Raw genomic sequence first — 24,292 nt, 5'->3', positions numbered from 1 at the left:
ATAGAGTCATTTCAAATGAGGAAACAGAGGCTCCAAAATGTTAAACCACTTGCCAAGGTAGATACTGGAACTCACTCTATCCAATAATATAACACAGTATAGCCCTGGAGAAAAAGATTTACAAATGTTCTATTTCAGATTACTTGGAAACTGTTAATCCTGAAGACGGTACAATTTTCTTGCTTTAAAGGTTATTATTTCATTTGTTTTTGAAAGCAATACATGTGAATTATAGATAATTGGAAACTTAATGAACCTCTCTGTACTTGTTTCCTCATTAGTAAAATAAGAATTTCTACCTCATCAAGTAAAGATTAAATTAAATGATACATCTAAAGCACTTAGCATGATGCCTGGTTTTTAACAGTTTAATGTTAGTTTTTGCAATTAAAATTATTGTGAAAAGAAAAAAATGGTAAGTCAAGCACTTATAATTTTGGTATGCTTTCTTGTAGTCTGATGTGAAGTGCTATTTCTGTATCATTGTTTTTGATTAGGAACATGTCAGTAGAAGAAACAGCTTCCTAAAAAAGGAATTCACCATTAGTCATTTCTACATTCTAAAAAGTTACTTATCATCTTACCTTTTCTTCCGTATACATCAAAATATACTACTTCTGAGACTATGAAAAATACTCTTACTTATATTTAATTCATTCGAATCTAAGTTGAAACTTACTGCTTCATAATCACTTTGAGGGAACACTCTAATCTCTAGTAACATTAAGTTGAATATCGTTAGTTCATTTTCTTGTTCATGTTTATTAAAGCCATTCATAAGAATCATATAAATTCAATTTCCACTTGTTGGGAGCCTGCTGACCTAAAGGGAGCTGGAGTTTTTGGAATACATCTGTTTACTCTGCATAGGGAGTTCCGGGACATTAGAAGTTCTGCAAACAGAACTTCTTCCCAGAATTGACTCCTGTTGTCTGAGGATGTACTGGCTTCTGCGCATGTTCCCTTCTAACCAGGAAAACTTGTTTTCAACAGTAATTTATTAATCTGTACAAGCAAAAACACAATTGTGTGCTATTTTCTTGTTCCTTTGTTCATATCTTCAATAAAAGCTTGGGCTGGGAGAGTGAAAGGCAGAGCTGCTCTCGATGGCATGCTCCCCAGCCTCCCCTCATTGCAACTTCATTTAGACTCTGAGTCTTCCTTAATGGCAGAGAACTTCATCGGCTGTCCTGACTGCAGCAGCACTTTCATAAGAAAGCATTAAATTGTTCACTAAATCTATCATCATAACCTTTTTTGAATGAGTCATAGGTCTAACAACATATAATTGTTGTAAACCTAGACTGGATTTTGAATAATAGTAAATATTCTCAATATTTCATCTCCTGTATATATGAGGCAATATTTTTATCAGTAAAATTACCTTCTATTAATATAAAAGTCTATGAAAATAGTGAAATCTTTACAATTCTCACTAAATTCCTGGGGACTAACTAGTTCCCCCATCCTTACCTCTTAGTTTCATAGCTGGATAATTTATTTCATTTACATTTCAGTGAGAGATTAACAAGCCATCACCATAGCATTTAAAACATGGCCACAAGTGAGAAGACAAAGAGGTATTTGGGGCCCCACAGAATTCCACCCCATCCCCAAGTATGCTGAAAATTCAGACTTTGACATTAGTGAAGTGGAAGATAAACAGTTGGCCCTGATTCTTCATCATCATTGTCCTATGTCAATACTCTTTGCAATGTAACTTTACAGTTTCTTCCACAAAAGGCAGAATACATTTTCCTATCCCTTTTCTTTGGATATAACCATGGGGATTGCTTTGGTAAATAAAATGTAAGGTGAAATGAGGGTGCCAGTAACAAGCTTGGTCCTTAAGAGGAATCAGTAGTTCTGTTTGCTGTCTTGGACCTTTGCTGTTGCTTTAAAAGTATTTAACCTGCATAGCCTGCTGGTCCAGGGATACGGAAAGCCTTGAGAAACAGATCTAGACTGACCCAACCTGTGTCTCAGTCATGTAGTCAACACCATATCTACCCCATTTTACCTCAGGTGTGTGAGAAACAATTGTTGCTGTATATCACTGAGATTTGTGACTTTTAACAAAACAACATTAGCTGACAAATACAGGGAGTTATGTTAATTTTGATTATATAGCCCATTCCTTTAATTCACTGTTGTTCCCATCTGTTGCTTTGGGAATAAGAGACTCTTTTCCTGAAGTGATTTATTGAAAGCAAGCTTTTGCATTCCATCTGCTACCTCATTGTCCTTATTCTTACTTAGTTATTTGATTTAAAAAAAAAGTGATCCTGCATTATTAGAAAGAAAAAAAACTGGTTATGAATGCAAATAAAAATATGGAAATATTTGGCTGCTATTGTATTTACCTGACTAAATTATTTCTTAACTATTTCTGCAGTGAGCATAAAAGCTGAAATTCATGACTATTTTCATACTTAAAAAATATTGAAATTTCTAGAACATTCACTAAGTAAACTAGCAGCTTGGGGAAAGATATTTTCTGAAATACTTTCCATTTCCAGTATTCTAGAAGAATACAACATAATTTTGTGGCTTTTTAGTCCTTCCTAGAAATGCATATATTCCATTGCAGCTATAAGAGCAAGAAACTATACAAATACCTACCTAAGGTCCTACATGGCAATTAGTACAGAATTACAAATTGCTTCTTGCATTACTTTCTGTACTCTTGAGGCTAAAGGCTAAACTATATGCCCCAGACTCCTGCACCTAGATTTTCCCTTTAAATCTGGCACTCATCCACCTGATGTACTTTCACATGGTCCTGAAGGAGACATGTGTCTTATAAAGTGGTGGCCATATGGATCTTCTGAAAGCTTATGGTGGGTTTTTCCAGCCCCCCCCCCCAAGGCAGGCATGTTAGTCTCTAGCATCTAGCATCTAGTTCACATCTAACAGGTGGTGGGATCTACCATTTTTGACAACTTTCCTGTTTGTGGCTGAGCTATTCATTCTTGAGTCAGCAGCAACTGCAGATCCTTTACTAATGCACAACATTATAACTCATCATCTATATACTCTACATTATGATCACCACCAAAAATTTAGTTTCCAACCACCACCACCATAGTGTTATCCCCCTTTACATATTTACCAACTTCACCCAAACCCCCAAGTCCCATCCTCTCCGGTAACTTTCAACCAGTGTACTGAATTTAAGATTTTGTTTTTGTTTTGTCTTGTTTGTTCATTTGCATTGTTTCTTTATATGCACATAGAATGAAATCATATGGTATTTCTCTTTCTCCATCTGATTTATTTCACTCAGCATAATCCTCTCAGTGACCACCCACATTGTTGTGAAAGGCAAGATTCCATCTCTCATTTAGGGCTGAAGAGTTCTCGATTACATATATATCTACTACATCTTTATCCACATTTTCTTTATCTAATCATCTATCAGTGGGCACTTAAGCTATACCCATGTCTTGGCTATTATAAATAAAGCTGCAATGACCACAGGTGTGCACATATTTTTTCTAATTAGCATCTTCACGATCTTAACATAAATACCCAGAAGTGGAATAGGTGGATTATATGGCATTAATAGTAATGAGTTTTTGAGGAATCTCCTGTTTTGTGGTGGTCTCAACCTATCTTGCTTTCAGTGTTTTATTAATGCATTCCAGCATCATGTTTTTTTTCTTTAATAATAGCAAAATGTTATAATTAGTCTTTTCCTGTGGTTTATTTAAAACAGAAAGAAAAAACCCTAAACTAAGTGAAAAAATTGTAAGAGAAAAGAATACTTAGTAAGTTTTTAGGATTACTATGGTATAATAACAGAAAATACTAAAAGTAGTTTTTAGAGGAAAATATGTCACCAATTTGCTTATTTAAAAAAAATGTGTGGGCTCACCAAAAGTAAGATTCCACACAATCCATGGCAAAATAGCATAAAATGGAACTAGAAGCTCACAGTGAATGCCTGCTGAAAGCATCTGCGTGTTCCCAGCCTGTGGAAAAAACCAGTTCTTGACCATTCAACTACTAACAAATAACATGGTAATGAACATATATCCAAACTGCCTCTGGAATATGGTTTAAAATAAATTTACATATGACCTCCATTAAAAACATAAATCTGTTCATTTTCATTAGAATGCCAAGCCAAGAAGTAGTGTCCCAAAAGAGAAAATTTGGGGGCATAAAAATTTTAGAGATGATTTTAGTACAGTGAGATAACCAAATTCAACCTGGTATGATATGAACAGAATAGCTAACAATAGCATGTAAGTAAGAGCATCTGTTTACATTGAATGTGGACCTACAAACTTATAATGCGAAATGAAATGTTAAGATGTAGAATACTTAAAAATAAGAGAGACATAATCTTCACTTTCTTAATGCAATAATGCAAAATATTTTCTGGAGTGCAGTGTCCCAGATTATCCAAAACAGCAAAATTTTCAAAATTTAGATGTATTTTACAATGTCATGCTCCCAACTGTTGATATTTTACTGTCAATATATCATTAGTTTGTGATTAATTTTGTTGACTAGGAACATGAATAAATAATTAGCAGCAAAATGCCCTCTAATAACCAACAGCAAATAAATTTACTTGAAAACTTTTAATGATATTTAGAAAAGTAAAAAATAGCAGCCCAGTTAGACAGAAATATCAGAGAGAGAGAGAGAAGCTTTCCAAGTAACTAGAATGATTAGCCAGTGTTGAGAATCAATGCACCAAATGATTAATCAGATCTCTGCCAAATACATTTTTAAAAGCATATGTTTTTTAAAAAGTATAAAATGATGAGTTCTAAAGAAGGAAAGCTATAGAATAATGTGTATTAACAATCACAGATTTCTATTGGTTTTTTTTTGACTGACAACTTGAGATAAATTGAAAAATATCTAATGTGGGTTAGGCCCCCTACATTTCCTGGAATAAGAAGCAAGTCAGAAAGAAGACAGCTAAACACTGTATGCAAGGAAAAGATATATGCTTCTATCATATAATTCTTACTTTATTAATCACAGTAACAACATTGGCAGTTTCTGAAGCCAGAATGTGAACAGAAGACATCCATCTAATCAGAAACATAAAATACCCAGTCTCATATCTTAAGATTTGATTCTTGGTGGTTATATAGGAATGCTGAGAGAACAGTGAAAGAAGCCAGAATTATGAAATGAAATATTAGCATTACTGAAAGGCTCTACTTGCCAAAAATGAAAGAATTGAAAGACAAAAATAAAGACCTCCTAAGAATTTTTTATGCCATTTTAAAAGTTGACATGATGATCTGGTTTCTATTTTAAAACTATGGGAATGTGACCTTCTCTATAGCTGGTAGTATCACAGCAACTGCCTTTACCTTTGAACTTTTTTGTATTAATGGCTCATTTTCCTCCTTTATTCAAAATATGATTTGAGCTCAATCTACTTTATGCCAGCTGTTTCAGTTTGATATGGATATAGAAAATTTCTTTTCCTTTCATTCTCCCTTCTTGGGAGAGAAATTTTTTTGGAATATCATTATTTTTCTAATGTCCCCTCCTTACTTATTTTTTACTGATTCTACAGGATAAAAGATAGATAACAACAGTGAATCACAGCAGGTCCTTGAATTCTGGTGTATCACACCACATCAGTCAGATATTCTTTTTCCTCATCAGTGCTATAACCAAAAGATGCTGATCTAAATGATATCAAGAATCTGTCATTTAACTTAAAGTCACAGTTTCCAAAAACCTATTGACAACTTAAGTGGAATTTGCTGTACTACCTTTTTCAAAAGCACATACCTTCTGGTGGGGTTGAGGAAAATAAATGGCAAAGAGTGTCAAGATATGGGATTAGAATTCCATGACTAGGATAGGTATAAAAAATTAATTATAGATTGTCACTGGGAAGTACATATTCCTTCCTACCCACAGGCACTAGAAGAACTCTTCCCACAAGTGCCTGCCTTGAATGCATATCAGCTTGGACAACTGCCCAAAATGTTTTTCTGGCCTGTTTTTGTTGTCATGTCATTAGTTTATCAGAGAGAAATCTGGCCCCTCTTTGGATTTGTATGCAGCGCCTTTCCAGAGCCATCAATAAAAATTTCATGACAATACTTGGCAGTGCAGGTATGTGTGTTTGTTAAGCAGCTCGGAGCTATGTTCACCATCTCAGGACAAGTAAAAAAAAAAGATATGAAATGATGTGACAAAAGTATTTTCCATGTTAGAACATAACTAAAGGTGAAACATGGTCATCATTTAAGATAAGTAGGGGTTTACTCTGTCAATATTTAATTGTATTCTTAAAAATTGATATCCATAATTCTCTGACTGCCTAATAGGTTTGTGTATATAATCTTTCAATGGCTCTTTTTTAATACCTATATAAACAATCTTCAGATGCTATGTGAAATGAAAGAGGAAGAAAAATTCCAAACCAATACTTTTCACCAAGTTTCAAAGTAAGAGTTGAAAATAGTTAGAAAATAAGTTATTATTTTCTTTTAACTACAATGTGTGAACGGTATTAACCACCATTCTTAAAGTGGAGTTAGCATAATTGACTGAAATTCTGAAAATAACACAGGGGAAAGGAAAAACTACTCTCTGCAGCCTGGCATTTCAAGTCCTAATTCTGAAAGATTAAACTCTCAGAAAGGAAATAAATATATTGCCAAAACTACCTTTTAACGTAAGAATTACCTTCATATACCATATCTTTCTAGAGAGAGAAAACATTTAACTATGAAGCCAAGAAAATGAAAGTAAAATAATAGAAAACAAAATTATTTAAAATGGAGCAAATAACACTAAAATCCAAACAGTATTCAAAACAGTTTACATTCTTATTCTGGGATTGCTTAAGTCTCTCCTTTTGGTACATATTAATAATCTACATTTTATTTTGAGCTTTATATTTTAGTATTAATTTGATCTATTAATAAAAGCCAAAATGCATCTAGGAAATAGATTAAATCTGGATTGCTTTCTTTTGTGGCTTCTTGTCCTCCTAAAAATGTTCCAAGTTACTGTGAAATGCAAATACCAGCCACACTGGCAAAGTTCCTTTTCATCTGTTCTCTACTGTTTTTATTATCTCTCTAATTTTTGTTTAAACCTATTTTACCTCATTTATATTAAATTGTGTTAACATTAGTTGGCTAAATGTTTTTTTTTAATTCTTTTTTTTTAAGATTTATTTATTTATTTATACAAGCACTGGGTACAGTCAGAAGCGTGGGAGGGCGAGAGAATTCACCAGAGCCAGAGCGGGGAGAAGAACAGGCAGAAGGACCGAAATACACTGCTGAGGGGAGCAGCAGGAAGCAGGAGAGGTCTGGGACCCTCGCCGGCGGGCGATCGAACCAGCGCTGCAGAGGCTGTGGGCAGCCTCACAGCCCAGCGCTCAACCACTGAGCCACCAGGGGAGGCCCACTTGGCTAAATGGTTTTTTCTTGTTACAAAATACTAAAATACTATCAGTACTTATTATATACCATATAATTGATTTCAACCTTACTAATATTGATAAATTATTTTAAATATTGATCTTTAAAGCATAAACTTATTCCACTGCACATATGAATATGAGATATGATGGAAAATATTGTGATGCTGAAAATGAAACGTGGAAACAGAAAACATGTAATAATAAATATCTTGCCTGATGATGATATAACTACACAATTGAGCTGACCTTGCAGTTTACTTTTCAGTTCTTGGTTTTAAGGCTCTAAGGAGGGAAGGAGTTTGACTAATAAAACATCTGTATTAAAATTCTGATTTACTTCTATATTATAAATAATTACGTGGCAAGTTAATAAAATTAATAAAATGATTATGATTGTTTCTCAGGAGAAGTTGTAAAAGTACAAAGAACAAAAGTTAACAAAAATCATATAAATTTGAAAGCTATTAGTTTTTCTAAGATTTCCTGTTTCTGCAACCAAATTCAATGCAATAAATTTCACTGTTTAAAATCCACTGAAGAAAAAGTAATTAATTGGAATTCCATGTATTCTTTCAATATTAAAAAGTGCACAAACTACTAAATATACAGCAACCTCTTAAAACATAACAATTTATTTTGGCAAGCAAAATACATACAATTGTTTATTTTGGCAAGTAAAAGTCTTGAAATAAGAATCACTGAGTGATTAGGTTTAAGCAAGAAATACCCAGTCATCTTAAAGGTACTGTAATCCATGGAATCTGAGTCTCAGTTCAGTAAGTCTATGTTACAATTATTTCAGATGCTAAACGCTATATGATTTTATGAAGATTTCACGTGTCAATAAAAACCACAAAAGAAAACCACAACCATAGAATTTCACTTTTTTTAGATTCCTAAATGTTTAACACCCTTAAGTATAGCACAATTTATATAGATTTTTCCATGGCTCCAAGTACTTACCTGCTGATGATCCCCAAATCTTTATCTACAACCCAGATCATATCCTAAGTGTCAGTCCAGTATCTCCAACTACCAACGGGACATCTCTATCTGTGTCTGCACAGCTATGTTAAACATGCTGAGTCCAAAACCATTCTCAATATCTTTCCCTTAAACTTGTGCAGTCTTTATTTTGTTTTTTCTTTTTCACGTTAGTGGTCACATGACTTACCTAGACACCCAAGGAACCTTGCTAATTCCTTTCTCATTAAAACTCCTGTCTCCACACTTAACGGGTTTCGAAGTTAGTAATTAGTTAATAACTTTGCCAATCCTATTTCCAAAATATCTACTGAATCAAACTTCTTTTACTTATCCACATGGTCACTGCTTTATTTCACATTCCAATTAATTTTATTAATTTATCAATTAATTTTTATTTATTTATTTTATTTGTGCTCTACTTAGGGGTGATCTACATTTAGGAAACTAAAGAGTGAAATTCTATGGTTGTGGTTTTCTTTTGTGATTTCCAATGACATTTTTATGTGAAATCTTCAACTTTGTAACTATCAATAATTTACTTTTTCTCACTGTTGCCTCATTTCAATCCATCCTCCACCATGCCATCAGAGTGACAAAAGGTAAACCTCCTCTTGTATAAATTTCTTCAACTGTTCATTTTCAGGATTTAGAAGTGTCTTTATCACCTTTCATTTCCTCCTTTTAAATGTAATCCTTAAAAATCTCTTATACCAAAATATTTTCTTCTGCAAATGCTTTTCTTTTAACTAGAAGGCCATTCATTAGCTAAATCATTTGTTTAGAAAACATTTAGTATCAATTATGTACTGGACAAAGTAGGACTTTGAAGGCATGAAGATCCTTAGCTTCAATCAAGATGTCATAATGAACTTACCACTATTTCTCCTATTTAAGCTTGGGATATAAGAAGTTCAAGATGTCTATAGAGACTCCAGATAAACTCCTAACTCATCTTTTCAAACTTACTTGAAGAGACATGTTGTCTAGGCTGCTTCCTGAGCATTTCCATTATTCTCTTTAGTACAACTGGGAGATTATCTCCAGTGTGTTCCTGGCATTAAGAATATATTTCCATAACATTTTCATAAAGAATTGTAATTCTTGGCTTCCTTGGGATTTCCCACTATGCTAGGAGCCTCCTGAGATCAAGGTCTTTATTGTATTCCTGGAATCTAATATTACAACTGATCTATAGGCAATTTGATTAAGTAAGTATTCTTATTTGGTGACCACAATATTTGTCAAATAGCCACCAGTGCACAACTTTTTATAGTTATGCTGACACTTCAAAGCAATAACAATGTTTTAAGCCAAGAAATTCAAAACTATATTTTATATATTACAAACAATTATAATGCAAGTTAATAAAATTTATAAAATGATTAGTATTTGATACTCATGAGACATAGTGTTTCACTGCTTAATAAATAGGTACTCATTTGCTATAAAAAGTCATACATATCCTCATTTTAGGCAAAAATGGTCTATTAACTTTAAAAAATAAGTGCTTTCTAGCTTTAAAGAAACACGATCGCAAAGGATAATTTGGAATATGCAAAAAGACACTAAAATGATTTTAAAGTAGTATCTATTTTATGTATTTCCTTTGATGACTTTTAGATACAACTTAGTTTGAGCAAAATATATATCACATATATACAATTACATCTCAAATCATTATAGAAAATTATATAATATTTATATATTATAATTTACATAAAAATATATATTTAATGTATTATATACATTAGTTTAGTTACTGAATGGCCTTCTATATCATTGTGTGTGTGTGTGTGTGTGTGTGTAAAAAACTTGGTGCTTTGCTTGCTTTTTTTTAACCTAACATTATATTAGCAAATCCTTTCATGTTACTTACAGTCTCTTGAAAACAATTTTAAGCCTATAAACTGTAGTCCTAAGGCTATTCTACAATTAATTTCACAATTATCCTATAGATAAGCATATCACTATTAGAATTAATACTATAAAATGCATCACAATTGCAAATAATACTGTGATAACACTCTCGTATATAAAATACTGTTCACATCTCTATCTCTGTAGAATAGATTTTTAGAATGCAAACTATTCCTCAGAATAATAAACTTTTAAAGGTTCCGGATATATTTGAGTCTTCCAGAAAGTTTGTACTTATTCACATTTGTTTCTATACTAAATTCCCAAAGACATTACATATTTCTGGTTATTTTAAAATCCTGTGAATGTAGAAAAGGGGTTGTCTGTGTCTTTTTTTCTAGCAGTTTAAGGGTGACTAATGTGTATAGGTGGTAGAAGTAGTAATACTTCATTATTGTGTAGCAACATGGTCACATACCTACTCTTATTTAATTCTCACAACAACTCTGTGAAGTAGATACTATTGTCTCTATTAAAGGGATGAAATGGACCTCAAGTTAACATTAAAACAGCCTGCTTATTAAAGCCCTTCTCAGGAGTACCCATTCAAAGCTTCAAGAATTTGGCTGAGAGAAATAGCAAGTTAAAGTCTAACTACTTCATTTTTTTTCCTTCTAGATAGTATGCAATTTGACAGGTAGCTCTTAATGAAAGGTATTATACTTAGGTGTTTCATGAACATCAGTGTCAAATTGGATTGCTCAGAAACTAAACTAATTTCAGTGGACTAATAAACCAGAGTTGGAAGGAACCTATTCACATCAAAGGCAGATTGTATAGCTGAGCCAGAGTTTTCTCGCTTATTGAGAAGAGTATCAGCACTATGGTCATTCATGTACAATGGCTATTCTTTAACACAGTGCTGAGGAATGAGGGTAATAGTAGTCTTTAAGATGGACATCCAGAATTGCATATTGATTTTTATTCTGTTTAAAAGTTACAAATTCTTGGGCCTGCCTGGTTGCACAAGGGGTTAAATCTCAGCACTATGAAGCTATCTGCAGCCTCTGCAGCACAAGTATCCCCAATCAGCCAGCTGACCCACATGGCACAGCAGACTTCTCCTGTCTCATCCGCTGGTCCCCTCAGCAGTGAATTTTAGTCAATCTGCCTGTTCTGCTTCCCACTCTGTCTCTGGTGAATCCTCTCACCCCCTGTTCCTCTGGTCTACCCTCTTGTATGCATAAATAAAAAGATTTTTTTAAAAGTTACAAATTCTTACCTTAACTATAAGTCCTTTTGAGTCAACCAACCATATCTTTTTTCTGGCTTTCTCCTTTGTTAAGCCTTCTTTTACCATGGCCATAACAAGCAGGTTTGCAATACCTAAGGCAGCCTGAGACAGACGTTAAGAAAATAAAGATGTTTAGTGATTCCATAATAATAACAGGAGTTACATTTCACCCCATTTTGTCTTTTCTAAAATAAGAAAATATAAAATGGTTCTGTCTACTAATCTTGGGAGTAAAGTATTTTTATCATATTTGGATGGAGTTAAGTAACAATTACTCATCTTATTATGACAGAACCCCTATTATGTGGCTTGCTATTTAGCTATAAGTCACATTCTTGATTGTTGGTATAAATAGTCTTGTTACTACAATTAATATTGGTTTCAACAAGAAAATACTTAATTTAAAATAATAAATTGGTCAATCATGTTTATTGGACTGTATTGTTTATTGTGATGTTCCTCTATTGAATTTGAAGACTGAAACCTGGTCATTTGTGTGAGAACTGGACCAATTAGGCAACAGAATAAAATTGACCAAAAAAATTGTGTTCCCAAGCATTTATTTACTTGGACAAAGAAAGTACTGTGAAATATTTTGTTAGATGAAAGGAAGCAACTTCTCTGGCATTTGACATATTTTTGTGATAATTTGTTAAATTTCCAAAATCTTTTCAGGGACAAACAGTAGCATTTGTAATCATTCAGCCATGAACACCCTACTAAATGTCAAGAACAGGTCTGTGCAATGCATTGCAATTCTTCAGAAATTCAAAGAAGAAATTTACTAATGTACAGCCTGTAACAATCTATAGAAATAAAATACTCAAATGTAACTTAACCCAGATTTTTTATTCTGATGTGAAAATGATTTTGTGAGTTACATTCTGAGTACTTTCACATTTGTTTCTTAACTTTAAAGTTCTAGTTCCATGGGTTTTGTTTAATTTTAAGAAGTAACTTCAACACAATTTCTACTAATATAATACATGTATTCATAATCACATTAAATTTGAAAATTTAACACTTCTTAAAATATTAACAGCCACAAAGTATTTCTCTTTTTATTATATTCTATAATTCTAAATAGATTTAGGTACTTTTTTGGTAAAATACTCAAGCTGAATTGAAATTTTAATTTCTATTTTAGAGGTGGATTATTATTACTGAAGTAGAATCTTCTTTCAAATGATTACTGTATAGAAAGGAAAACAAAACAGCCTAATTTTGTGTTACTACCTTTTCCTTCTAAAAATTTTAAATGTTTTGGCTCTTTTTAATATGAACGGGATGCAATATAAGTATATGAAAAAGTATAATCTAATTTGAGAAAATGACAGAAAGCAGAATATTGGTTGCCTGGGGATATCAGGAGTTGGGGCCAAGAGAAATTACAAATGGATATAAGGAAACTTTGTGGGTAAGGGATATGTTCATATTCTTCATTGTGGTGATGATTTCTAGGTTCCACATATATCATCAAACTTACCAAATTGTATATTTTAAATATATACATTTTACTTTGTCCATTACACTTCAATAAATTTGTTACAAAATAGAAAAATAAAATAAATGAAAGTCAGCATTAGATATAATAACTTAAGTGTTTTTAGATACAAGACTACATTATAAACATTTTTGTTACTGTAGAGGCACCATAAACAATACATGACAAAGACCTATGGCAATATTTGATAATCTTACAAATTTAAAAAGGAAAATGTATACCTCTGTATTAATGTTGCCTATGAAAAATTAATATACATCAATATTCAATGTGGGTATTTCAATACAGCCTATAATTGCAATAAGCTAAAAATCTGAAAGAAAACATCAAACTTGGAATTAATGAATACTTAAAATGAATTCTAGTTTCATTAGTTCAGGAGAACATTATTATATAAATTAAATACCTCTCCAGCTCCTTGGAATAGTATTGTTTGATCAGACAGTTTGTTCTTGGTTATTCGAAGCGCTGCAAGGACACCCGCAACAGCGACAGATGCTGTTCCTGAAACAAATAATAAGCACCCTTGAGTTCTCCTCCAACAGAGCCTGTCAAATTCTGAAGCTCAACTTTTTATATCTTGAAATCATTATATAAGATCATATAGCAGGCTAACTGGGACAGAAAGGTACCTGTAATTGCCTGATTCCATACTTGTTTATGATGTGAGATTCTCAGGTTACTGATAGCAATATTTTAGAATGTGACTCACTACTACTGTCCTTAAAAAACTTTCCAAAAGTATTATTTTGGTAATACAATGAATGAGTGTGAGGTTTGGATTATGTGAATTACAGTTCAATCTGATTACCAGCTGAATTAATGAAGATAAGCTGTTTTGTATATCAGTTTTCTAGTGTGTAATATAGTTGTACTATCTACTATAGAAGATTACTAGTACTATTAGATTCTTTCACCCTGGGGCTCTGAAGTCTATTACTGATCCCTTCCATGTAAAGTAGTATGCACACAGTAAGTGCTTGTTAATAATAGTGCTTGTAGTAGTGATATTTTGTTACATTTGGAATTTAATGCTTTAATTTTCAATACGAAAAATTAACAATGTTAATAGCAATTAAGGTCTGATTTTATTGCATTTTTTAATGTCTTCCTACTTATGATAATCACTGGTTGATTACAATGTTGCTAGACAAAATTAAGATAAAACTTAATTAGGATAAAAACTGAGTTTTCCTCCTTATGCCAATGGCCATAGAAATATCACCAGTTCTAATTTTATTACTTTGCCATATAAACTTTCACAGATCACAGAGCAGTTCTTTTGCTTTGATCATAATTACATACTTCAACTTCTGGCTCATGTCTTATATAAAACTTTGCAACTGCTGCAGTACTTCCCAGCTGTATCTACATTTTACTACTCTAAAGTAACATTCTACCTACTCCTAAGCTTCTCAGTTACCTAGTAAACTTTAAACACTCTCATTTGGCTAAAACAAACAAACAAACAAACAAACATAGATTAGAACTGATTAGATGAAAGATACAATGATGAAGTGTTATGATGCCAAGTACCAAAGGCAAATTTAATGTTTTAGCATCAGTATATTTGTTCTTTTCAATCTTTTGAAAAGAAAGTTTCTTTTTTTTCTTGGGGAAACTGTAGTCATAAAAAAGCTGACAATAATAATTATTGAAGACCTGTTTGTCTTCTGCATGTTTTTATTTAGGAACATAATGCAGACTATGAGAAAAAGTGCTTGCAATTTTGAGCCACCATTGCAATAAAGCACAAACTATGTAGTCATGCATGATGTAAAAGCAACTCATATATGCATTATTTAAACTGTAAGCCAATGTAAAAATATAGTTTATATATGTCAGGAAGATATCATGACAGGATTAGAATTATATGTGACTGACTCATACATAAAGATAGATTCACTAGAGTTGTTAAATAGATAAAAATAATTTTCATTAGAGAGGTATGGATATCAAGCCACTAAATATCACAATTAATATCTCAAGCTACCTTGATTTCAGAATCTTTTGTAGTAAGTTGGCCAGAAGTTTGCATTTAAGGAACTCTGAGCTCCCTTCCAACTCTGAGATTCTATAACTTTCATGATCATATAACTTCTACCAGTACTAAATTTATTAACCAATTAAAAAATCAAAGTCAAAATATCATCAGCAATCACCACATTGGTATTATTTTGATTTTAAAAAAGAGAGGACATTTAAGGACAAACAGATATATATTCCAAAAAATCCTAACATAATGTGGTGACTTATTTTTATATTGTCAATGCTATCATTCTGTATTAAATCATTCTGTATTAAAATCCAAATGTCTTAAGTTCAGATGCACTATCCTAAGTAAGGTAAAATAAGTCTCTATCTACACTGAATATCAGCACCTTATATATAAGTGTATATTTTATATACCCTGAGTGCATACTGTAACACACTATTTTCTCTTCCTAGAATTTAAAAATCAGAAAGATCTATTTTACACTATTAAAAAAGTAAACTTAAACATGATTCTTATACAAGTCTTGTTCTAGCGCCTGGATAGGAAGTACCACAACCTCCTAGTACTGCCTTGACTTAAATTTCACTACAGTAAATACAGTATTATAGCAAGCTGGTATTTCACAAAAATTTGAGTTTTCACAATTAATTATTCCAAAATGTTTTGAGGTTGAATACTAAACTTTTCATAAATCAAAGAACTGGCAGTTTATCTTTGCATATATCATTTTCTTTTAGAGTACTTAATATTTAACATTTTAGCAACATACTAGATTCAATATTAAAATTTTAGAAACTTTGTATCTGTGTGTAATAAGATTTTTAACAATAACAGGTCACCAATTATGCTAGGCTTTTGGCTAGGGTTATTGAGAATCAGTCTTATCTTTTATCAAAGAATGACCTCTCCTAATGCAGTAATTTGTCATATCTGATTACTATATGTAAATAGTAAAAGAGACAAATGTGTAATGAAATAATTACTATCCACATGTGTTACTAAATAAATATAAGATCAGATTAAATACAGGAACAGAAAAAATTATTTATTTAGGCAGGCACCAAGGCATTTCAAGAACATATTACCTCAGCACACTGTTCAAGGAAAATGTGGGACGTGAGACAGGAGGATTTACTATGAAAGAAAAAAATAATGTGCAAATGTGAAGGCAGGGATGACTTTAATAAAATGGGGGATTTTACACACAGTTTAGTTTCCCTTCCCCTCAAAAAACTCTACTAGAACAACAGAAAGGAAATTTTAAAACATCAAAGAGATCTGGAGAAGAGGATAGCAACAAAATTTTAAAAGCTGGAAAGCAAATAGAAAATGACAATTGACTTAGCAGAGTTGAGAAAACTAAATTTTTGGCCAGCCATGAGGAATGCTAAGAAGCAATCAGGCTGACATAGCAAAATTCTCAAAGGGACTGGGAACAGGAGGCACCAAGTACCTCTGGAGTTGGGGATGGGAAAGGGGATAAAAACAGGAGATTGGTCAAAAATTCATAAAGTAGTTAGAACTCAAATCCTTCTCCCTCTCCTTCGAGCAGACACTTGTCCCTCCCAAACTCTGGAGGTTTAAGAAAAAACTAGAGCTTTATTTTCTTGGATAAGTCTTGTCCATCAAATATTATTTATGAAATAGAGAAGGTATCTGTACTGTAAGATACCACATATAATTTTAAGACACAGGAATAACTATCCCAGGGTTCCATACTGAAAAAAAGATTTACTGAATGTTCACATACCCAGTTAAAGGAATCTCAATCTGTTCCTACTTGGCTCAAAGAATCCTGACAGAAAGCTAAAATCAGAAGAGAGATTGGAAAAAAATTTTCTGTGGAAAATTTTAAGGAAAATTTTAAGGAAATGGTCCAAGAGACCTTGCAGTATAGACCCAGAACACAAACTCCACTTTTATAGTGAGCTGCTAGGAATGTAAATGGAGAGAGACTCCAGAATGTATGTGAAACTGTAGGTATTACATATTCTGAAGAAATGTGTACATGCTCATTTTTTTTTAAAGCATCATTGACAACTGGGATTATAATAAAAATCTTTGCCAGTTTGATAGAGAAAATCAATTACGCATTTGCTGTTTTACGCATATGCTTTAAAAACTTAGGATGTGGTTTAAATTTAAAACATTTTCTGGCAAATGTATTTTTTTTTTTGTGAAATGTCTGATCTACTATACCTAATTTTGAACTTTTTTTTATCATCAAAGCATTTAGTACAAGGTTATGTCACACTTATTTTTAAAAATCCTCACAAATGAAAATAATTTATTAAAGTTAAGACCTTTATGTGAAATATTTAGTGTCATGTTAGAAAACAGTCAGACTTCAAAGAGACTACTATGGGAAGAAAAAAGTCTCTTTTTTTAGATGATTTTAAATGAACAGAAAATGGAATTCTATTCTTTTAATCTGAATTTGCTGAATTCTGATGGTCTCCAGATCATGTAATTAAATGCTCCATCTTTAAATAGACTTAACGCACATAATTTTTCTACATAAAAGCAATTTATAATTAAAATGCATTATGGTCTAAATACATTTTGAATGAAAATATGAATCATGTAAATTAGCTTAGATTGTGAATACAGTAGAATTTTAGTTTTTTAAATTGAATACCATTCATGAAATATCTTTAAATAAGACTTCTGTTTAAAATAAAAAAAGAGAAAAAAATTCCTCCAAAGATTCAGTGTAAGAATATTATTTACATGGTAAGGCCATAATAGTTACATAATTATTTTTATTGGCACTAGGAAGCAATTTCTATGCCCACAGTAGGGTATTACATTTGTGAGCAATGATGGTAAAAACACAAGGCTGAAAGGTAAAATAGAAACATATGGAAAAAATATATCATTAAGACACTACCAATTTTCCATTAGTATGGAGTAGTATGGAGAAATGCACAAAATTATGGGGTCATTTTAGTCAGAACCCCAATAATTTTATGAAAGCTTTCTCTAGTCAGAGAATAGATCTTTTTCTCAAATCAATCTTTAATACTGGCAAAAGCAGTAATATTCTAAAACTACGTGAAAATGGGTAGACTGTATGTGTGCAGGTTAGATTTTAGGTCAGATTAACAGGTGAGAAAAACTGGATTTAATGTCCCCATGATAATGATTTGCAGAGGGGAATTTTCTTCTGTGGATCCTCAAAGTTCCCTCACATCTAGTGTTCTTCAACTCACTGGGCAACTGCCCCTCAACTGTCCTAACTGCAATATTGACGAGGTCCAGGCCCTGACCTAATTTCTGGTTTTGTTTGATACAAATTTTTACCCATCACTTTTCTTAAATCGAACCCAGGCTTATTAATTCTGCATAATAATTCAAAATTATGTAATATAGGAGTCCCCTGCTACCCAAAAGTAGACTGTTCCTATGAAATTCTCACAACCCAAAGTGGCATAAAGCAATGAAGCAATCACCATTAATTAATATAGAAAAAATTTTAAGCATTTCCACATCCCCAAAATAACCTATCAAATCATTCTCTAGTTTGTGGATAATATGATACATTCAAGAGTCATAGAGTACTTTTCTCAAATATATGAAATGAGAAAAAGTATGAAGTCCTCAAGCATAATTTCTGGCAATTAACAGGTACCTAAAACATATATACTGAAATTTAAGTTATTATAAAATCATAAACTAATTTCAGGACATGTTATCCACAGAAGTGAAAATTATATTACCTTGAATATCATCATTGAAAGTGCAATACTGGTTTTGATACTTATTCAGAAGACGAAATGCATTTCTATTGGCAAAATCTTCAAACTGAATAAGGCAATTCATGCCATACCTATAGGACAAAGAGGTTAATAAGATTAAAGAAAAAGTCCAACATTAGCCTAAATAAAAGGGAAAACATTATTTTCTTTTAAAGGTCCTATGTTGCTACTTAGCATACTGAGCAAGTATTTACCGCATGCCTACATAGAAAGAACATTTTGCTGGCACTGTGATCACAGTTTGCGTAAAGACTTCATTAAATTTCAGTGAAAGTTTACTTCCATCCTTCACCATACAACTGACCCCTGTTGATATACCCACTCCAGCCCTTCCCTATACCCTTCTGAAAACCATTAATTGCTCTTAAAGCCTAAAAGTTTAATTCTGTTTTATTTAGTTCAGCCACATGGTTTGGTTTCCACATATGAGTGAAATCACATAGTGTTTGTCTCTTCCCATCTGACTTATCTCACTTTGTGTTAGTTTTTAAAAAATAGTCACTCAGTGGTTTAATATGTTTCAATATCAATAGTTTCTATTAATGAAAGTAAAAAGATTAGATTTGTCAAAAGTTTTTTTTTTTAAATTGTTTAATACTTACTGGAACCTTTTGGTTGAATTCTCAAATAAAATCAGTAACTTTCAAGTATAAATCTTGATTATTTGTATATTTTATATTCTTCACCTTCAACCAATCTTTCTTTTAAAACATTTCTACAGGCACCAATGAAGAAATATTCCTATGAAACTGTTATTTTTTCCCAATGACATTTTAAAAATCTTGCCTTTATACATTCCTCTTTCCCTTCCTTTATTTCTTCCTATCAAAATCCTTATGGAAATATTAAATATAGGCTCAGAAGAGTTTTGATAGACTTCTTCCAAAGAAATATCATTTTAGTTCAAGTAAAAAGAATTAGAAAATTCCCCTATGAACAAACAACAGAATAAAATACGAGGATCAGGAAGTTAATGGTGTAAAAGTCCTACTGCATAAATCTTAACTCTGAAATATTCTTCTCTTTCTCCCAAACTCTAGCTTCTGTCTCTTCCACTGACTCCAGCTTAAAATCTGCTTTTCATTCTGGTTCTTCTAATCTCTTCTAACTCAGTCCTTCTAGCTTCACCTCTGCTGCCAGAATTATTTCAACACTGGCTCTCTCCCTAAAATTCCACTGTCGCCTGCTGTCCTGTTGTCCTCTTCCTCTCTCACTCTAAATAACCCCCTCACTCCCCTTAGCACATAAATCCCCGTTATTGAGTCTAGCCAATATTTATTTTCATCACTTCCTGGTCCACAAACATGATCCCAAAGCCACTTTTACAAATCATTTTTACTCCGCTTGCGTCACAAGCACTCAATCTCTTACCAGTCACCGCCTCACTGGATTCATGTTATCCAGATAGAACTGTCTTGAATTTTAGTTCTCCACATTTGATTAATCTACTAATCTATCCATGTAAAAAACAAAACAAAAACACCACCTTATTTTGATTATTATAGCTTTTAAATAACTTTATAATTTTATTTCCTTTCTTCCCCTATTTCTAGGAAATATTGTTTTCTGTTTCTAATCTTTTATGGACCTTATTGCTTCAACTTTACCTTTCAGTTTCAATGTCTCCCTCTCTACTAGCTTCATATCCCCAGGAATTCTCAGGACTATCTGGATTTAAAATAACACCCCTTGACTAGACAAAACCAATCTGTCTTCCCTTCCAAATGTCTCAGACGAGAAGGCAACTTTTCTTGTCAATATTACCCCTATAATTCAAAGGCAGTCTCAAGCCACCATGTCCTGACATCACAATGCAGATGAGACTCTCCCTTTCTTCTGATCCAACAAAATACAAGTTAGTTAGTTGTCTTCCATTGTGGTCATAGGCAAAAACTAGTATCTGAATGTTTATTTGCACTATTTTTATTATTTGTGAAGTTTAGCATTTTTTTCTGTGACTCTTGGTCATTTTGTAATTCTTTTCTGTAAGATTGTATGTTCCTTGGTTAATTTTTCTATTCTTATGATTTTTTTTCCTTTAATATTTCAAAAGAAATCTTTAAATCTCAAGAATAGTAGCTTTCTGTCCTATGTGTTGCTATGGTTTTCCTGCACTGGCATACTGTGCCATTGATCAGATGGTGTTCCTGTTTTTTTTTAACAAAAGCACTTTTAAAATGTTATGTGGTTAGACATTTTAATCTTTTTATTTATAGTTTCTGCCCTTGAGGTGGTATACTTCCTACCATGAAGGCAATGTCTTCTCCACAAATAGTTACTTTAACCATAATCAAAAACTTTTTTCTAATGATATCATAGCTATGGAAAATAATTAACTTCTATATCTGGTAATTTTTTTTACTGTTTTGATAAAGAATTTTTTTAGAGTTATCTATTTATTTATGCATACAAGTACTGCATTTATTTATGCCTACAAGCCAGAGGTGTGGAGGGTGAGAGGATTCTCCAGAGTGGTGAACAGGCAGATCTACCAAACACACACTGCTGAGAGGAGCAGCAGGTGAGACAGGAGAGGTCTGTTATGCCATGTGGGTCAGCTCCCTGGCCATGGGCCAGGGATAGAACTAGTGCTGCAGTGACTGGTGATAGCTTGTTAGTGCTGTCTCTTTAACCCCTGCACCACCAGAAAGGCCCTGATAAAGACTTTTTAAGATAATTCAAAATTTGTTTTTTAAATAATTCACTCAAGTATATAGCAACAATTATTTAATAGTACATCCTTTCCTTTAATTACCTATAATCATACATTATATTCTGGTATATAGGTGGTATAGAAACAGAATTTTTCTCTTTTATTCCACTACTGCTATAATCAACAAATATGTCTTCACTTTCAAGTAATGTGTGTAAGTGTATCTATGTGTATATATTCACTTACTCTCCTCATCTGTGAGGCAGGCACTATAGTAGTCTCATCATATAGGTGAAAGGACATGTAGGTACTGCTTGGTAATGATAGTCTTATTGTGATTAGTCCATTACTTTATCTCAAAAAAAAAAAAAGACTCCATTTCAATTACCATCGTTTCTAAATAACTTCAACATTTAGTAATTTATCTTTCATTGTTCTTTTTAAGTATCTGCTGATCTGGCAGTGGTATTAAAACATAAGCTCTGGGGCCTCCCCGGTGGCGCAGTGGTTCTACGCTGGGTTGCGAAGCTGCCCGCAGCCTCTGCAGCACCAGTTTGATCCCCAGCCACCGGGTGAGGGTCCCGCACGGTGCATAGACCTCTCCTGCCACCTGCTGCTCCCCTCAGTAGTGTACTTCGTCAGTCTGCCTGCTCTGCTCTCCTCTCTGACTCTGGTGAATTCTCTTGCCCTCCCGTGCTTCTGACTGTACCCAGTGCTTATATAAATAAATAAATAAATCTTTAAAAAAAATAAAAAAAATAAGCTCTGGAGTCTGAGCTCCTAGGATGAATCCTGCCCTGCTGGTTTATTCTATGTCCCTAAATGTTCTGTGCCTCTGTTTCTCCAGGAGGAGAAATGATAATAATAATGGCATATTATCACAAATTAGAAAGCAGGATTAAATGGTGAATGTAAGTGTTCAGTGTGCACAGACTGGCACACACTATGTACTCCCAAATCACTAAATTTTTAAAATCATTTAGTAGACACAACAGAAACCATAGATGGTGAAATAATATCTTCAAAGGTCTAAGTGAAAATGGCTGTTATTCTAGAATAGTATATATAGTCAAGCTAATGGTTAAAAGTAAACTGAAACAAAGTTATCTTTAGATAAATAAAACCAAAGACTTTATATAACTAAAGTAACTTCTAAAGGGTGTGTTTCAGAAAGAAAGAAAATGATGTGCTATAATAAGACAGTAAAATGTAAGTAACTGCAGGTAGTTTTTATCCGTATGAAATAATACTGATAGACAAGACTACTTCTGATACGACAGTGAGGAGTTGGCAAATTTCTCCAAACACCAGCAATATACCAGAATAAATCCTTCAAAACATTCAAATCATTTCAGTGCTCTGGAAATCAACTAAAGGCAAAAGAAGTAAAAACATGAAAGCAAATTGGGAAGTGGAACAATAAATTCTTATGCTCCTTATATATACGATGTCATTCTAGCAAACTCTTTAGCTGGCTTCATTTAAATTTACTAGAAAACATTTCTACGGTTTATAAATGAGAATTTCTTTTGAAGCCTTAGCAGAGAAGCAAACTTTGTGGTAGCAACTGTTTACCCCAAACACAAATGTCAGTCAATAATCACCTAATGCCTAGGAGTGTGATGGATTCTTCCCTACTTCTTTGGTTTCTAAGCAGGCCTTCAGAAAGGAAAGGCAGCATGATTTTACAGTGACTGAATTTGGTTTGCTCACAAAGTGTCATGTGCTGGCAGGTCTAGCAGCATCTGATGATCTGTCATTATGTTTAGAAGCAACAGATCCTGTGGTCTCAGTATATGATAAGGATTCAGTGCCTTCTCAGTTCTATTCCAGGATCTACTACTTACTTGGTCCTAGGGTTTGGAACTTGCTACAATTTCCCCATAGTAAAAATGAGGTTCCCACAATATGGTTTGCCTTCAGTGTTTAGGACACAATGTGGTCAGGCTATAAATTTATAATGTTTCTAAATGAAATCTTGGGCTAGGCATAGGCAGTAAGATGATGCACAAGATACCTTATCATTTACCAAAGTTTTTTTTTTTTTTTTTTTTTTTTTTAAGAAGTATCCCCTGGAGAATACCACATATCAGTTTTAATTCCATGACTTTTCTCCACCTGGTAGTTAAATCTGATTTTACTCCTAAATATTGAGAGAGAAGCATTCTGAATTCATTTTGTGATACAAGCAGCTTGCATCATATAATGAAAGAAAACCATGTAAGGGATATTTTGTTCCAGATTGAACCAGCTTTGTCACTATGAAATTATACGTAGTAAAACACAAAGAAGTAAGCCAAGTCAATTCTACATAACTATGAAAAGAACCTACTATTTTATGATCAAAATATCACATAAAATAGTGGGTGTAAATGGTTTTAAAAGTTAACCAAAATGCCGCCCATAAAATTAACATGTAAAAACTGCAGGGGATGTTTTCTTGTGGCATCAGACAAAAACTTTATTACCGTGACTAATCACTACCTCGAGCACATTCTGAGTGTCAGGCACTGTGTTCCGCATGTTAGAGGGATTATCTTGTTTAGTTCTCTAAACATCCCAATGAAGAAAGTACTGTTATTAATCATTTTACAAATTAAAATACTGGACCTCAGAGACATTAAGGACTATGGTTGAGTTCAGGCTACTAATAAGTGGAAGGGTCTTGACAGAACTACAGCGCCAATGGTTTTAATTACTTTATACGTCGGCTCTCAGAGCACCAACATGACGACTAAGAAAAAGAAGCAAATCGTATATTTACAAATAAAAGAACTGCACTGATAAAACAACACAGTTATAATTGTATCATAAAAC

General features: G+C 32.9%; 1 protein-coding gene across 1 annotated transcript in view; it reads right to left on the bottom strand.

The window, feature by feature from the left end:
* The window catches only part of ME1 (malic enzyme 1), a gene marked incomplete at both ends in the record, with an annotated part of 144,680 nt that overhangs the window by 10,019 nt on the left and 110,369 nt on the right, over positions 1-24,292 (bottom strand). The window contains 3 exons of the mRNA XM_084257381.1: positions 11,553-11,666; positions 13,475-13,572; positions 18,784-18,893. Coding sequence (XP_084113507.1) covers positions 11,553-11,666; positions 13,475-13,572; positions 18,784-18,893 — 322 coding nt within the window. The remainder of the gene's footprint in view (positions 1-11,552; positions 11,667-13,474; positions 13,573-18,783; positions 18,894-24,292) is intronic.

The sequence above is a fragment of the Talpa europaea genome (assembly GCF_964194135.1).
Source record: "Talpa europaea genome assembly, chromosome: 2".
Lineage (NCBI taxonomy): Eukaryota > Metazoa > Chordata > Mammalia > Eulipotyphla > Talpidae > Talpa > Talpa europaea.
This window is presented reverse-complemented; position numbering and strand designations above follow the sequence as displayed.